Genomic DNA, 16,787 nt, shown 5'->3' with positions numbered 1-16,787 from the left:
CTCTTGTTCCAACCTCTCCATCCTTTTTAAAACAAATCCTATCATTTATAATTTCATCTGTACGTGTTTTAGTATGTATCTCTAAAAAGTAGGGGTTCTTTTTAAAAAACATAACTATAATACCATTATTTACCCAGAAAAATTAATAATGGTGCCTTGATTTTATCAGATAGCCCATCATTGTTCAAATTTGGGGTATCTTTTGAGTTAAAATTATATAGGTTGGAATAAAAGTAATAAAGACAAAGTTTTAATTTACCTTTTTTTGAGACTTTTTTTTTTTTTTTTTCTGAGGAAGATTCGCCCTGAGCTAACATCTGTTGCCAGTCTTCCTCTTTTTGCTTGAGGAGGATTCGCCCTGAGCTGACATGTGTGCCAGTCTTCCTCTATTTTGTATGTGGGTCACCACCACAGCGTGGCCTCTGAGGAGTGGTGTAGGTCTGCGCCTGGGAACCGAACTTGGGGCACTGAAGCAGAGCATGCCAAACTTAACCACTAGGACACGGGGCTGGCCCAGAGACTTTTTAAGCTCAATATTTTGTAAGCCTATGGTAAATATTTTGCAGGTCTTTAAAATTTCAATTATATAATTCTTGTACCAATTGATATTTAATGTTGTTGATCTTAAATAAGTAGAGGACTATACTGGCAATTTAACAAGAATTTGAAGCATAATTTTCATTCTGGAATGCTAGTAAATTACCCTCTTCCCCCAAAGTTTGTTTTTTTTTTAAAGTACCTTGAGCTGCTGAGTGTAAATGCTGTAAGTTAGTACTAGTTTTACTTTGTTTTTATGCGATAAGTATAAATGATTAAAGTCATTACAATTTCACTTTTGGAGCTTTATATTCATCACCATCAAAAAATGTCAATTCTGTTATTCTGTTGTCTTTAATTTTCTGTAGGGCATAAAAACTACAGCTTACAGTTTATAGCAAACTATATAAGACTAAATAATTGAATATCTTCATGCAGTTTGATTGATAGGAAATACTTGTGACCTTTTTTACTTTGAGACCAATAAAAACTCATGGTTGTACATGTTATTTTTCATATGACAGTCAAATGCTGTTTTCTTTATCTTTCTCAAAAACTCTTTATTGGGAGCAGCCTGGTGGCATAGTGGTTAAGTTTGTGCGCTCTGCTTCGGCAGCCCAGGGTTCGCAGGTTCGGATCGCGGGTGTGGACAAGTGCACCGCTTATTAAGCCATGCTGTGTCAGGCATCCCACATATAAAGCAGAGGAAGATGGGCACGAATGTTAGCCCCAGGGTCAATCTTTCTCAGCAAAAAAAAAAAGAGTAGGATTGGCACCAGATGTTAGCTCAGGGCTAATCTTCCTTACAAAAAAAACCCAGAACACTATTTATTGGTTTAATGACTTGTTCTTGTGTATTGAATATCCTTTTAAAGTAAGCGATCTTTGTGAGTGTGTTCTAAAAAGTTGCTATTTGTTGTTTATTCCTTAATGTTTGTTGTTGTGAATAGCTGCATTTATAATTATAGCATTTGTAATAGTGCTCATAAATTTTAGATTATTGATTTTAAAACTTTATACATCATAATTCCTTGTTTTGGTCTCACTGGGGAAAGAGGCATCTGTTCTTCCTGTGTGTTCTTTCTGAGATAGCTGTGTGGTAGAGCAGTGGTTTTCATTGGAACCGTTTAGAAAGGAAACCTTTCTAAAACATCTTGCAGAGACATGGGAAGACCTGAATTTACCATTTGGAATGTTGATTATTGTGGTGGAGGGTTGGTTAACAAATGCCAGTGGACTGTTTGCTCCCACATAAGATGGCGGTGCTGGAGATTGTTGTGCTTTTTGACTGCTGTGTCTAAGGCATGTATTTGGGAGGAGGGTTCTTTCTTGATGACATGCCATCAGTTTCACCTTTGCTCCTGTTTGCTTTATCTAATCTTTTATAATTTGGGAAACCAGATAGTTATATTGTTTTAATGCTAAAATATGTATAAATTAGCTTTGCATGAAGTTTGTGGCTATAAGTGAGGGATGTGAACTTCCCTTGAATCTTTTTTCCTGCTCAGAGGCCTGTTTTTTTTTTTTTATTGTTGTCTTAATAGTTTATAACATTGTGAAATTTTGCTTGTACGTTTTTGTTTGTCAATCACCGTATACATGTCTCCCTTCACCCCTTGTGCCCACCCCTCACCCCCATTGCCCCTGGTAACCACAATACAGTTTTCTCTGTCCATATTCCACATATGAGTGAGATTATACAGTGTTTGTCTTTGTTTTTCTGGCTTATTTCACTTAACATAATACCCTCCAGGTCCACCCATGTTGTTGCAAATGGGACAATTTTGTTTTTTTTTATGGCTCAGTAGTATTCCATTGTACATATATACCACATCTTCTTGATCCAGTCATCAGTCGAGGGACACTTGGGTTGCTTCCACTTCTTGACTATAGTGAATAATGCTGCAATGAACATAGGGGTGCATAAGCCTCTTTGGATTGTTGATTTCAGGTTCATTGGATAGATTCCCAGTATTGGGATAGCTGGATCATAGGGCATCTCTATTTTTAATTCTTTGAGGAATCTCCATACCGTTTTCCATAGAGGCTGCACCAGTTTGCATTCCCACCAGCTGTGTATGAGGGTTCCCCTTTCTCCACATCCTCTCCAACGTTTGTTGTTTTTTGTCTTGGTGATTATAACCATTCTTATGGGCGTGAGATGATATCTTAGTGTTGTTTTGATTCGCATTTCCCTGATGATTAGTGATGTTGAACATGTTTTCATGTGCCTATTGGCCATCTGTATATCTTCTTTGGAGAAGTGTCAGTTCATTTCCTCTGCCCGTTTTTTGATTGGGTTGTTTGTCTTTTCTGTTGTTCAGTTGTGTGTGTTCTTTATATATTATGGAGATTAACTCCTTGTCAGATATATGTTTTGCAAATATTTTCTCCCAGCTGGTGGGTTGTCTATTCATTTTGATCCTGGTTTCATTTGTCTTGTAGAAGCTCTTTAATCTGATGAAGTCCCACTTGCTTATTTTTTCTTTAGTTTCCCTAGTCTGAGTAGACATGTCATCTGAAAAGATTCCCTTATGACCAGTGTCAAATAGTGTGTTGCCTGTATTTTCTTCTATGATTTTTGTAGTTTCAGATCTCACCTTCAGGTCTTTGATCCATTTTGAGTTAATTTTTGTGAATGGCAATAGCAGATGGTCCTCTTTCATTCTTTTGCATGTGGCTGTCCAGTTTTCCCAACACCATTTATTGAAAAGACTTTCCTTTCTCCATTCAGAGGCCTTTTTTTGTTTGCTTCTACATTTCACATGTGATTTGTTCTCGTAAATAACTTCTGGGTAAATGTATTATTGTAACTATTTGACTGACTTTTTTTTTATAAGAAAAAATATTAAGTGCAATACAAATATTGAAAGTTAAGATAGCTCTACATGCATATTTTATATTTATACATTAAGCTATTTTTAAATATTCATGAAATTGTATGTACTTTTTTTTCCTTTTATAGTTTACTCCCCAGATATGCCTTCACGGCTTCCAATCCAGGACATATTTGCTGGACTGGTTACAAGTATTGGCACTGCAATACGATATTGGTTTCATTATACACTTGTGGCCTTTGCATGGTTGGGAGTTGTTCCCCTTACAGCATGTGAGTATTCATTCCTCTGTGGTTGGAGTTATACAACATTGCATAACTATTTAATACTATAAAGTAATATTGCATCATATTTTTGTTTGAATGATATTTAATTATTTGATATTATAATGTCAGATATTAAGAAAGCCTGACTTAAAAAACATTATCCACCTGAGTCAACAACTATTTTTTAACAGGTCAGTTTCTTGAATGAGTGTGGGAAAGAAAAACACAGTGTATAGAGGCTAATAATGTCAGTCATGAAAGAATTGAAAAAGCAAAATCAAACCATAATTGGAAGGAACTTGAGTTTTATTCCTTGAAACATATTAGAGCTTTTAAGGACTGCAAAAGATGGATTCTTCTGAGAGTTTTTCACCCTTTTAAAAGACACTTACGTATCTAATGTTCCTGAATAATTGGGAGGCTTATCTTTCAAATGTGGAAAGCTTTCTGGGAGGTTGGTATACTAACCCTTAGTTGATCTCTTTTGGGTTCTTTGTTGTTCTTAAAGACATGAAGAGGGGTAGATAGTATATGGTCCCAGAGTATATAGATATATGATTCTTTGGAGTTCCATGCGAATAGGATTTTTGAATGAGTATACTTAATATCCTCATGTCTCCTTAAAATAAAATGAACTTGAAAATTTATGAAACTGAAAATCTTGGGAGATACACCAAATGGCAGAATAGGTGCTTTTGAAGAGTGAATTCGTGAGCTAGAAGATTGAGCAAGGAGTTCTCCAGGATGTAACTCAGAGAGACAAGAAGTTTGCAAGTATGAGAGGTGGAGGCGACATCCAGTTGTTTCAGTATCTGTAGTTCCAGAAGGTAAAAGAGATAATGGAGATGAAGAGATAGACATCTTTTAGATTGAAAAAGAGAGAGCTGACCATGATAAAGTTAAGAGATTCACAAACCTAGACACCTTCTAAAGCTTTCCATTGCTTAGTAGGGTGGTGTATAGATGTTACACTTTCAGAAGTGTAATGAAAATCAGACTGTCATCAGACTTAAAATCAGCAATGTCGAATGCTGGAAGACAGCAAAAACTTTAAAATTTGACAAAATTTTTAGATCTGAAATCTTCTACCCATAAATTCTCAGATGGAAGGACAAAATACGGACATTTCAGTAGATGCAACAGCTTGGGAAGTTTACTACCTGAAACTATTTATGAAAAAAGTGTTTGAGAATGTACTTTACTGAAATGAACAAGTAATCAGAGAGAAAGGTGTGAGCTACAAACAAGTGCTTCTTATAGTTAAATCGCAATTATTGTTAATCCCAATAATTAATAATTCTTAGGTAACAGCTTGGAGCTAAAATTCTAGATAATCCCAAGATGGGAGAAATTGTGAAGGGAAGATAGAAATGAGAGCTTTTTAACTTGTCTTATTGTGGGGAGATTATAGATGCTCTAAATACAGATAGGAAAGTATAGTGTAACTATGCATTAAAGATATAAAGGTAACCAAATAGAGTCCAGAACTAGACGCACACCAGCCTCATCACCTGATTAACAACAGAGGTGCCGCTGCTGTTTAGTGGAGGAAAGATAGTCTTTTCAATAAATGGTATAGCATCAACTGGATGGCCACAAGGAGAAAATGAACCATATCATTACCTCACGCCTGACACAAAAAGTAATTTGAGATGGATCATAAGCCTGAAGGTGAACATTTAAACCAAAAAACTTATAAAATAGCAGGGAATAACCATAAAAGAAAATACTGATAATTGGACTTAATTTAAATTAAGAACTTTTATTCATGCTCAGATACCTGTGAGAGAGAGAGGCAAGCCACAGAGTGAGAGAAGATATTTGCATTACACATATCCAACAAAGGACTTGTATCTAGAGTGTATAAAGAACTCTTATAAATCAGTAAGAGAAAGACAGACAACCCAATTAGAAGGTGGACAGAAGATTTGGACAGGTGTTTCTGGAAAGAAGATTATCTAAATAGCCAGTAAACACATGAAAAGATGCTCAGCATCATGAGTCATCAGGGAAATGCACAGGAAGATACTGCTGTACTCAGCAGAGTGGCTAAAATTAAAAGGCATGAGAATGCCAAATGTTTCTTACGATGTGGAGCATCTGGGACGTGCATACCTTGATGGCGGGGGTATATATGGTATAACCACTTTGGAAAACTGTTTGGCAGTATCTACCAATGCTAAATATTACACATAGTTTATGATCCAGCAGTTTCATTTCTGAGAATATAGCTAACAGAAACATGGGCTTTGTGTCCAGTAAAAGACGTGTATAAGAAGAATCACAGCAGCTTTCCTATTAATAGTTAAAAAGTGGAACCAACTAGATGCCTATCAATAACAGTAGAATGGATACATTGTCGTTTATCCATACAGTAGAATACTACATAGCAGTGACAAAAGAGCTGACTATTATGACATGGATGAATTTCACTTCTTTGAGAAGAAACCAGGCACAAAAGAGTATGGATTATATGATTGCATTTATATGAAATTTAAAAATAGGCCAAATTGACCTATGGTGATAGAGATCAGAATAGTGGTTACCTTTTGCTGGAGATACTGACTGGGAAGGGGCTTGAGGGAGCCTCTGGGGAGCTGAAAATGTGGAATATCTTGATCTGGGTGGCAGCTTCTGGGTATATACATATACGGTCATACACCGCACAATGACGTTTAGGTCAAGGATGGACTGCATATACATCGGTGGTGCCATAAGAGTAGTACCATATAGCCTAGGTGTGTAGTAGGCTACAGCAGCTAGGTTTGTGTAAGTACACTCTTTGATGTTTGAACAACGATGCAATCGCCTAACGATGAGTTTCTCAGAATGTATCCCCGTTGTTAAATGATGCATAACGGTGTAAAAATTCACCCAAACACTTAAGATTTATGTAAATTTTACCTTAATAAAAAAGCAACAAAAGAAAACTTAACGGTAACTGCTAGAAGAAGAGAAATAGGATGATCGATTTTCATCTTGAGGAGTGGGAGTTGGAAACAGAAAATGAAATTTGGAAAGTCCAGCAAAAGACTGGAAGGATAGGAAGGGAGGACAGAGAGAGGGAGGTAAAAGAGAGGAAAGGATGTGGTTGCAACATCTGTGGTCTTAAGGGTTTAGATTTTTCTGTTGCAGGGTAGAGCCTCACATTTGTGTAGGTATAAAAGCATTCCACTATGAGAGAGAGGTACAAAGCAGCCCAGGTTAATGCTAGAGGAATTTGTTAGCAAATGCTGACAAAATTTGCAGGAGCGATATTAATCAGCCAAATAACATTCGAGATGAAAAGCTTTAGATGCAGAAAAGCATATTTCATTTTAATGAAAGGCATAGTCCATTAATAAAATAAAACTTCAGAACTTTTATGCACCAGAAAACAGGACTTTGAAATATATTTGTAAAGCATTCAGTCATAGTGGAAGACTAACACACTTCTTTGAAATCAGTAGATCAAACAGTCAGAAATTAAGTAATGACTTAGGGGATTTAAGTAACACAGTTAACAGGCTTGATTTCTGTTCTCTCTTGTTTACGTGTACACACACGCAATTAAAATCTAAATTATATCACACACTACATATTCTGTAACTTTTTTCTTTAAGTTAGCAATGTACCCTGGCTGTCTTCCCACGCAAGTACTTGGTGAACTACCTTATTTTTTAATGGATGCATTGCACTGTGTAGTAGGGAGGCCTATAATTTATGAATCCATTTTCCTTTCTACAGACATTGGGTTTGTTGTCACTTGTACTTTGTTACAGGCTCTTGCTTTGAATATTTTATATACATATGTTAAGTAATTTCTGTTACAGAAAATCTTTTCCTACCTTTCCATTTTGACTTGGCTTTTTTTTTTGTGAGGAAGATCAGCCCTGAGCTAACATCCATGCTAATCCTCCTCTTTTTTTTTTGATTTTTTAATTATTTTTTTATTTTTTAAACCATTTATTTATTTTTCCCCCAAAGCCCCAGTAGATAGTTGTATGTCATAGTTGCACATGCTTCTAGTTGCTGTATGTGGGACGCGGCCTCAGCATCACTGGAGAAGCGGTGCGTCAGTGCACGCCCAGGATCCGAACCCCGGGCCGCCAGCAGTGGAGCGCTCGCACTTAACCGCTAAGCCACGGGGCCAGCCCCATGCTAATCCTCCTCTTTTTGCTGAGGAAGACTGGCTCTGAGCTAACATCTATTGCCAATCCTCCTCCTTTTTTCCCCCCCAAAGCCCCAGTAGATAGTAGTATGTCATAGTTGCACATGCTTCTAGTTGCTGTATGTGGGACGCGGCCTCAGCATGGCCGGAGAAGCGGTGTGTCGGTGCACTTAACCGCTAAGCCACGGGGCCTGACTTGGCTTTTGAAAACAGCCGTTGAAGTCACCGAAAATTTCTGATACAAGGCTGTAGGGAATGCTTCAACTAAAAGACGAGTACTGGTTTGAGAGAAAACAGAAGTGGTTGAGAGAAAACTGTTTCCTCTTGGGCCCCATTTCCAAACCTCTTCCTGCCTTTTCTGACCAAGAGGATAAGGGGATGGCTGTGCATTCACCCATACTTCATCTTTTCCCTCCATGGCCAGTTTTAAGATTTCCCCCTTGAATCTGTGTTTTTAAAAAACTAGTCGTTAGTTTGCTGTTCATGGCATTGGAGCACATACTGTACTGAAAGGCATCTCAATTTCAAAAATCTCTACCCCCAAAACTGAAACTCTTTATTTTCATGAGCACACTCAGTGAATGTTAGAATTCTAGGTTAAAAAAAAAGATCCATACTATGATTTTGGAGATCTTTAGATTGTTTTTTTCCTTTTCAAACATCTAAGCTCGTTCAGTAAAAACAAGTAAATCTAGAGGGCATCTAAACTTTAAACATTATTTTGTAACATTTACTCTTTGTCGCTATTTTTATGCTTGACCATGTTTTTTTTTTAATTTAGTATTTTGAGACTCAGACTTGCAAAGACTAAATGCTTATTTCAGTGACATTTGTGGTGTTCCACTTTACTTCTGTTTAATTGAGCGACTGTATGTTCATGACGAGAGTTGTGACTGTGTGCCATCATGCTCTTTTTTTGTAGGCCGCATCTACAAGTGCTTGTTTACCGGCTCCGTGAGCTCACTACTGACACTGCCACTAGACATGCTGTCCACGTGAGTATCGGACCTGGTGACAGTGGAAGGCTGCACAGTGTAGATGGTGCTCGTTTTTTCCTCCATGTATTTATTTTTGTTATAATTTGAAAAGTCCTTCTGTTCCAAGGACAAATAATAATTTATGTCTCTTATTCTAACAGTTATAGCTACAGTAGAAGTAGCTGACATATATAAGTGATGTTTGTTTTAGAACATACTTGTCATAAAGGAGTTTTGTAATGGTGGGACAGCTTGTTAAATAGGCTGTTGTGCAGTGCAAGATTATGTTCATAGTTGAGAGTTCATTTAAACATGTGTTTTTAATAACAGACATTTGAATTCAAATTTATTTTTTAAATGTTCTTCATGAGTATTAGGATATGGACTCTAAAACCTTGTTCGCTGTAGTTGTTTTATTGTATCTTAATTTGACATTAAGCAGTGTAATTGCATTTTTTGGGAAAGACATATTACATGTGTTTTATTTATTACTGATGTCAGAATTAGAAATGCTGTAAAAGATGAACTATATCAAGATCATTAGAATATTAAGCCTGCAAAAGATTGCACCCATATTTGCTAAATCTTCTTTTCTACTGAACTGGCCTTAGGTTTCTGATTCTTATGCTAGTAAAGGCAAAGAACAATATAAGACTCTCTTATGGAACAGAAGCATTTGGCGTATATTACCATAAAAATAAGCCAAGAGACAATAGAAGAGACGCAGAGAACATGTTACATTTCTGATAGAAAAGAAATCAAGAGGGAAGTCTTTTAAGTCTCTTATGTCTGCATCATTATTTTTATTTTTTTTAATTTTTATTTATTTATTTTTCCCCCAAAGCCCCAGTAGATAGTTGTATATCATGGTTGCACATCCTTCTAGTTGCTGTATGTGGGACACGGCCTCAACATGGCCAGAGAAGCGGTGCCTCGGTGCGCGCCCGGGATCCGAACCTGGGCCGCCAGCAGCGGAGCGCGCGCACTTAACCACTAAGCCACGGGGCTGGCCTGCATCATTATTTTTAATAATGGTTGAAAATACTTAGAAACATTAGCTGTGTCTGTAACTTGGTTTCCTACTTGCTGGTTATACCTTTTTTGGATAGAACAGGCAAGTTATTTAGTTTATGTCTGTGTCTTTGGCAGTATAAGAAATAGATGAAAGGTTTTGAACTTGAACCTTATTTACATTAGAATTGTTTTTTGTTTTCATTATTGAAGAACAGCTTTGATAAAGTAATGTTTAGAAGTAGACAAGGACCTTAAAAATAGAGCACTAATGGCTGTGGCCTTGACCAGGAGAAGCAGTAATTGGGCACACTTGAAAGTTTGGAAAGGGTGTGAGAAGGTAACCCTTTGTATAATAATGCAGACCTTCTGTGAAGTGATGCAGTAGAAACAAAGAGGACGACCTTTCTGTTTCTAAACATCAGATTTTTATCTCAGCCATCTAGAACAGAGGCTTAGTGTAGAAGCAAGAAAAATCAGTCTTAAATGGCTCACCTGTCATTCAGTACGTCTGTATGTGACATAGTTCACCTCTGGCTTTCATTTAGGAATTGTATATGAAACAAAGATGCATATTAGAAGTAGTGAGAGAGGTCAGAAAAAAGCAAGGAGTGAGTGCTCAGAGGGATGGAAGTTATATTTTAACATCTATAAACTAATAGAAAACTATTTCAAACAGGGCAGCCTTGTTCTGTTTAGTTCAAGGCTAAAATTCTATATATCATTGTAATTTTTGAGAGTACAGTGTAGCAGCCAGTCAGTATCTCAGTTGTCTAGAAAAGGTGACTTGAGTTCTCATTTGTGCTGTTTGGTTTTTTTTTTTTTTGGTGAAGGAGGTCAGCCCTGAGCTAACATCCATGCCAGTCCTCCCCTTTTTTTGCTGAGGAAGACTGGCCCTGAGCTAACATCCGTGCCCATCTTCTTCTGCTTTATGTGGGACGCCGCCACAGCATGGCCTGACAAGCTGTGCATCAGTGCGCGCCCAGGATCTGAACCCCGGGCCGCCAGCAGTGGAGCGCGCGTTTAACTGCTACGCCATGGGGCCGGCCCACCCCATCTGTGCTGTTTAATGAAGCAGAGATATATTACTTCCTTAATGGTTTCTGTTTTAAATGGCTGAATGTGTTAATATTTACCAAAACTTAAATTGGTAGGCTTTGGCTATGTGCAAAACAGTTGTTTATGGAAGCACATCAGTGAAAATGCCGTATAATTGAGGTAGTGTTCTATTGCTACCACCTTGCTTCTTGTTAGTGGAATTATGGAACATCTGGGAGTGCACATGTGGTCACTTAGGTGATGCATTGAGGTAGGTGGTTGTAACAGAAGGAATTAAAAAATGGCATTGGAATAAAAAACTTCCTGCATCTGGCAGTTTTTTGGTGTCCTTGGGCAAATCATCGGACCTTTCTGAGCCCCAGTTTCCTCGTCAGCAAAATGAGGAAGATCACACCTCAGGGATTTGGGTGGGCTCTTGAGAGATTGAATTCACAAACATACATAACAACTAGGTGCAAATTTTGAGCACTATGCTAATGTATAGCAGAATCATCACCCAGGCTCAGGCTTGCCTTACATTGGCAGGCTCCCCTTTTCTCTCTGACCTGGTTGGTTAGTGGACCACCTGAATTGCCTTCATCAGACTGTTCATTGACACGAGAGGAACGCTGGAGGCATAGTTGGGGTAGTTGAAAGAAATTGTAACCATGGTGTGGTTTTATAATTCCAGTGCTGCCTTTTACAGTTTGAGGAATTGAGCCAGTTTTTCTGAAAGTACTTGTTAACTAAACTACTTTTTTTTTTTCCTGAGTAATGTTTCATTTTCTCTATAAATTTTATTTCTGAAATTTTAAATTTCTTAATATATTAGTACCTGCTACATATTCTATAGCTCAGTTCTTCAGGCCGTCTCTAGGCACAGCATATCAATTAACTGTTGCAGAACATACTGTCTCCAAAATTTAGTGGCTTAAAACAACAGCCATTTTATTTGCTCCTAATTCTAGGGGTAGCTCTTTGTGCTGGGCTCAGGTGATCGGTTCATCTGTTGGGCTTGCCTCTGTTACTCATGTATTTCACTGGGGTTGGATGGTCTAAGATGGCCCTGGCTGGAGTGCCTTGGTTCTTTTCCATATGGCCTCTCATCTTACAGAAGGCTGGCAGGGCTTTTTTACGTGGTAGTCTCAGGGCAGCATTCTAAAACGGTGAGAGTGGAAGCTCAAAGGCTCTCTTCTAGGCTCTGGAACTCTGGCAACATTGCCTCTCGTCCAGGCAATTCTCAGAACCAGCCCAGATTCAAGGTGTGAGGGAAAAGGACCTGACAAAGAGCGTATCACCATTTAAAATTGTCAACAAGCAGTTGTTATTCTTATCGCTGATGACAAAGAAGGAGTCTTTTAGTCCCAACCTATCAAAGTTTTAATGGTCTGGAGGGTTCCTTAGTAAGGTGGTGGTTAGGAGTCCTCTTTTGATTAGGGCTGGGTAATAACTGAGGGCCACATGAGTTCAGTTAAGTTTGGAGCTACTAGGCCTAGGTCTCCCAAATTGACCTTTATTCCAGGTTTCTGTGGAGAAGAAAAAAGTTGTTGCATTATGATAGTGGATTTTCCAAAGGCTACCAAGATTCTTGAGTTACCCTTGGATTATTCAGAGGTCAGACATAGACTAGGATAAGCCCCTTCAGAGAGGAAAAGAACCAAGGGGTTCTTCAGTACTGTAGTACTCCGTGTATTTTCATATATGGTTATAAAGGAACCATACTTGGTCCGTCTGAATTTGTTGAGGAACTAATATACTTTTGGTATATTTGCATTTATCCTCAAAATTTCATCTGCTTTTTAAGTGATACATTTCTAAAACGTACTACAGACTTCTTTGTCTTACACATCGCATGCTGAAAAACTCAGCCTTCCTTTCTTTATGTTGTTATTGGGCCTCTCTGGAGGTACTTCTCGTCACGTTTCCGATTTGCTGATTTTGTTGATTTGTGTGGGCTCAGCTAACCAAGTTTGTTAAACTTGTGAGTAAAATAAGGTAAGGAAATTCTTAGTAAGGGTTGGACAGCGTCGTTCACCTTTAGTGAATTACACACATTGGATACTTCGCCTTTATTAAGTGTTTGGCTGTTTTTGGTGTTTGCTTGCTGCCCTTCTGTTTCTCAGCCATGTCCAAAGAGAGGCTGTGGACAGCTAATTTCTGTGTAGTTCTGATGTTATTCTTTGCCTACTATAATATAAACACATATAGTACAAATATATAAGTAAATATATTTGGTCAGCTTATAAGATAGATAGATTTTCACTATCCTCTGAAATAATTCTTTTTGAAAAACTGATTTTCACCCAGAAAATTATGACTTACTTTTCTAGCTGTTCTTTCTGAGATTTTAGTGTAAAATGAAATGTTATTTTCCATTTCTTAATTTGAAGTGTTCTTTGCAGTAATTCTGTATAATTTTTTTTTAATAGGGACAACTTGTTGGCAGATTGTTTGCAGGGTTGCTTTGTGGTGACATGCACACTGTGTGCGTTCATCAGCCTGGTGTGGTTGCGAGAGCAGATCGTCCACGGAGGAGCGCCGATTTGGTTGGAGCATGCTGCTCCACCCTTCAATGCTCCTGGGCACCACCAGAATGAGGTAACTCCCTCCAACCCCGAATTGATTTTATTTGGGTAGGATGTGAGAATTATTGTCACCCTCTAAGACCCAAACCCTTGACTGCCATGGAAGGAAGGGAGTCTCATTGCAAAGCAGGTCATGAAAAAGGGTTCGGGAGAAGATTAAAGGAGATACGAAAAATCAAAGAATGCTGCTGTGACTTTGCCTCTTAATTTTCTGGCGAGATTGGGAGCAGTATCAGGGGTATCCTAAAGTGCTCTTCGTTCCCTTTGCCTGGGTTAACTGCTTAATGCGGGCATGGAAGTTAAGATACAAACTGTAGCATTGCATATGCTTCTGACATGCTGCACAACATTAAGGAGGCTCTCTAGCCTCTCTATTCATTGGTTTCTTTGTGTGTAAAATGTCTTGCCTTTGCTGCTCTCAGTAGGAACATGACAAAAAGTACAAAAATGGGAACACTGTTGATAACAATCTTGTGCAGTTTTACTTTTTCTTTATGAGAGATGACATGCTTAGATGCAAGAGCATTTGCTAGAGGTATTACGAAGAGAAGGAGGATATAATAAATGATTTTTAGTATCTTGCTTGCTGAGAAATTATGGTGCTGGAAATGTCCAAAAACTTAGCTACTTATATATGAAAACAATTTACACTTCATAAAGTTTTCATTATGAAAAAATTGACCATGAAATACTCAAAACGATAATTTCTGCTTTTGTCAGTACGTAGCTTGATTTCATCAAATTCTGTCATAGCTTTTTCTCTGGAGAATTAAGAATGCAGCTACTCCTTTGAAAACCACACATATAAAAAATGGCATTATAAAGAAAGGACACGGGGGGCTGGCCTGGTGGTGTAGGGGTTAAGTTCATACACTCTGCTTCGGTGGCCTGGGGTTCACATGTTTGGATTCCGGGCACGCACCGACACACTGTTTGCCAAGCCATGCTGTGGCAGGCGTCCCACATATAAAGTAGAGGAAGTTGGGCACAGATGTTAGCTCAGGGCCAATCTTCCTCAGCGAAAAGAGGAATAATGGTAATGGATGTTAGCTCAGGGCTAATCTTCCTCACCAGAAAAAAAAAAGAAAGGACGCTGTTCTTATCTAGTATTACTTTTATCATTGTACCTCATATTTTTAAGCACTTAGTATAGTTCTCTTTTTATAATCTTCTTTAACTCCATGGTAGTTCAGTGTTTTAATTAACTGCAACTATATCTTTGCGTTTGGTAGGTAGCAGGATTCAGAAAGGGCCAAAGGAGATGCATGTGGGAACTGATGAAGTTCATATGGACAAGCTTTCCTTTTAAGCAGAAATTAGAAACTTTTTCCTCAAGTGTTTAACTGAGTACTGAGAATGTGTCTATATGTGTGTAAACAAACGGATACATAAATAAACATATTTTCATGCCTGAGGAGGTCAGTAAAGATAGGAAATGCCTTATAAAGAAGGATCACCGGGGCCAGCCCGGTGGCTTAGAGGTTAAGTGCACGCGCTCCGCTGCTGGTGGCCTGGGTTCGGATCCCGGGCACGCACCGACGCAGCGCTTCTCTGGCCATACTGAGGCCGCGTCCCACATACAGCAACTGGAAGGATGTGCAACTATGACATATAGCTATCTACTGGGGCTTTGGGGAGGGAAAAAAGGAGGAGGATTGGCAATAGATGTTAGCTCAGAGCCGGTCTTCCTCAGCAAAAAGAGGAGGATTAGCACGGATATTAGCTCAGGGCTGATCTCCCTCACAAAAAAAAAAAGATCACTGGGGCTGGCCCGGTGGTGCAGCGGTTAAGTGCATGCGCTCCGCTTCGGTGGCCCGGGGTTCGCATGTTTGGATCCCAGGTGCACACCGACACACAGCTCGTCAAGCCATGCTGTGGGGGCATCCCACATAAAGTAGAGGAGGATGGGCATGGATGTTAGCCCAGGGCCAATCTTCCTCAGCAAAAAAGAGGAGAATTGGCATTGGATGTTAGCTCAGGGCTGGTCTTCCTCACAGACAAAAAAAGAAGAGTTACAGAGTGATGTATTCTAGATAGCTAGATTTGTTAACCCATTTTCTATGATGCTTTGTGAAATGTTAATCTCTGAATTATATTGAATGGATAGATATACTGTGAAGTGAGTTTATGTGCTTATATACCAGGTTGATCCAAAATCAGATACATTTAGAAAAGATGACTTTGAGAGATGTTTTTTAGAATTTTTATAGAGTTTGTATTTGTTTGCTAGTTTAGTTTTTTTTACAACGGGGAGTGCAATTTGGACATAGAGCAAAACTGAGACAAGTTAGCTAAATTTCTGGGCCCTTCCATCATTTTAGGCTCCAGCAGGAGGAAATGGTGCTGAAAATGTTGCCCCTGACCAGCCTGCTAACCCACCAGCTGAGAATGCAGTGGTGGGGGAAAACCCTGATGCCCAGGACGACCAGGCGGAAGAGGAGGAGGAGGAGAACGAGGAGGAAGATGACGCGGGAGGGGAGGACGCAGCCGATGCCAACAATGGGGCCCAGGGTAATGGCTGCTGCCTGTCTTCCCCTTTCCCTCGTGACCATGAGTCCATGCCCCACCTGCCTTGGGGAGAAGGACTGGAGTTTTCAAAATTTAATGGATTTCAAGTGCTATTTCTGACCTGTTTTTACTTTATTTTGGCAAACTCGCGTTTATCAATATACAAATATATAAACTTTTTTTTTTTTTCTATGAAGTAGGGCACATTCTGTGTTTTAAAATCCTACTTTACAGAGGACTTCTATAGGATGGATAGGAAGAAATTATTTGTGAGTTGGAATGGATCCTAGTTTTTTTTTTTTTTTAAGGAATTTGATACAGATTTACCTTATTCTTTTGCCATTTCTATTGAGTCAGTGCAATTTTTAATATCAAAGAATTTTTGAAGTGTTAGCTGCAAGCCAGATGCCACCGAAAGAAACTAATTTCTTGTTTGCTAGCGGTATAACTCCAGAATGTAAAAGAAGATCAAGACCAGGCCTGCCAGTCAGCTGTCAGTAGCTCACCGCCTCCTTTTCTCTCCTCCTACCCCAGAGTTGTCCTGTCAAACACTGAACTGGCTCTGAATCCACTTGGCATTGCTGACGTCTGAGTGTCTCCCGTGTGCCAGGCGCTCAGATACCAAGTCCCTGCCTTAATGGAGTTCCTGGTCTAGTGAAGAAGTAGGAGTACCCAAGTGAACAAATTTATCATTACACATTGTGATAAATGAGGTGCAGGTTTCTCTGAGGATGCTTTTGGGGAGAGACCTGTTTTAAATAAGATTCCTTGGGTAGCTCAGAGTAAGTGATATTTGAGGTGAGACGTGAAGGGTGAGGAGAAGTGAGTTGTATAATGGGAGCAGGGGCCTTTTGCAGGGAGAGGTGAGCATATGTTCA

General features: G+C 38.9%; 1 protein-coding gene across 2 annotated transcripts in view; it reads left to right on the top strand.

Moving 5' to 3' along the window:
- The window catches only part of MARCHF6 (membrane associated ring-CH-type finger 6), an 85,743-nt gene that overhangs the window by 19,224 nt on the left and 49,732 nt on the right, over positions 1-16,787 (top strand). The window contains exons 4-7 of one of the 2 annotated variants that reach the window (XM_058564350.1): positions 3,503-3,646; positions 8,713-8,785; positions 13,246-13,414; positions 15,723-15,912. In XM_058564350.1, the coding sequence (XP_058420333.1) occupies positions 3,503-3,646; positions 8,713-8,785; positions 13,246-13,414; positions 15,723-15,912 (576 nt within the window). The remainder of the gene's footprint in view (positions 1-3,502; positions 3,647-8,712; positions 8,786-13,245; positions 13,415-15,722; positions 15,913-16,787) is intronic. The other variant, XM_058564351.1, reaches the window with a different exon arrangement.

This window comes from Diceros bicornis, chromosome 20 (assembly GCF_020826845.1).
Source record: "Diceros bicornis minor isolate mBicDic1 chromosome 20, mDicBic1.mat.cur, whole genome shotgun sequence".
Lineage (NCBI taxonomy): Eukaryota > Metazoa > Chordata > Mammalia > Perissodactyla > Rhinocerotidae > Diceros > Diceros bicornis.
Note: the sequence above shows the minus strand (reverse complement) of the source record. Positions and strands in the feature narration are given on the sequence as shown.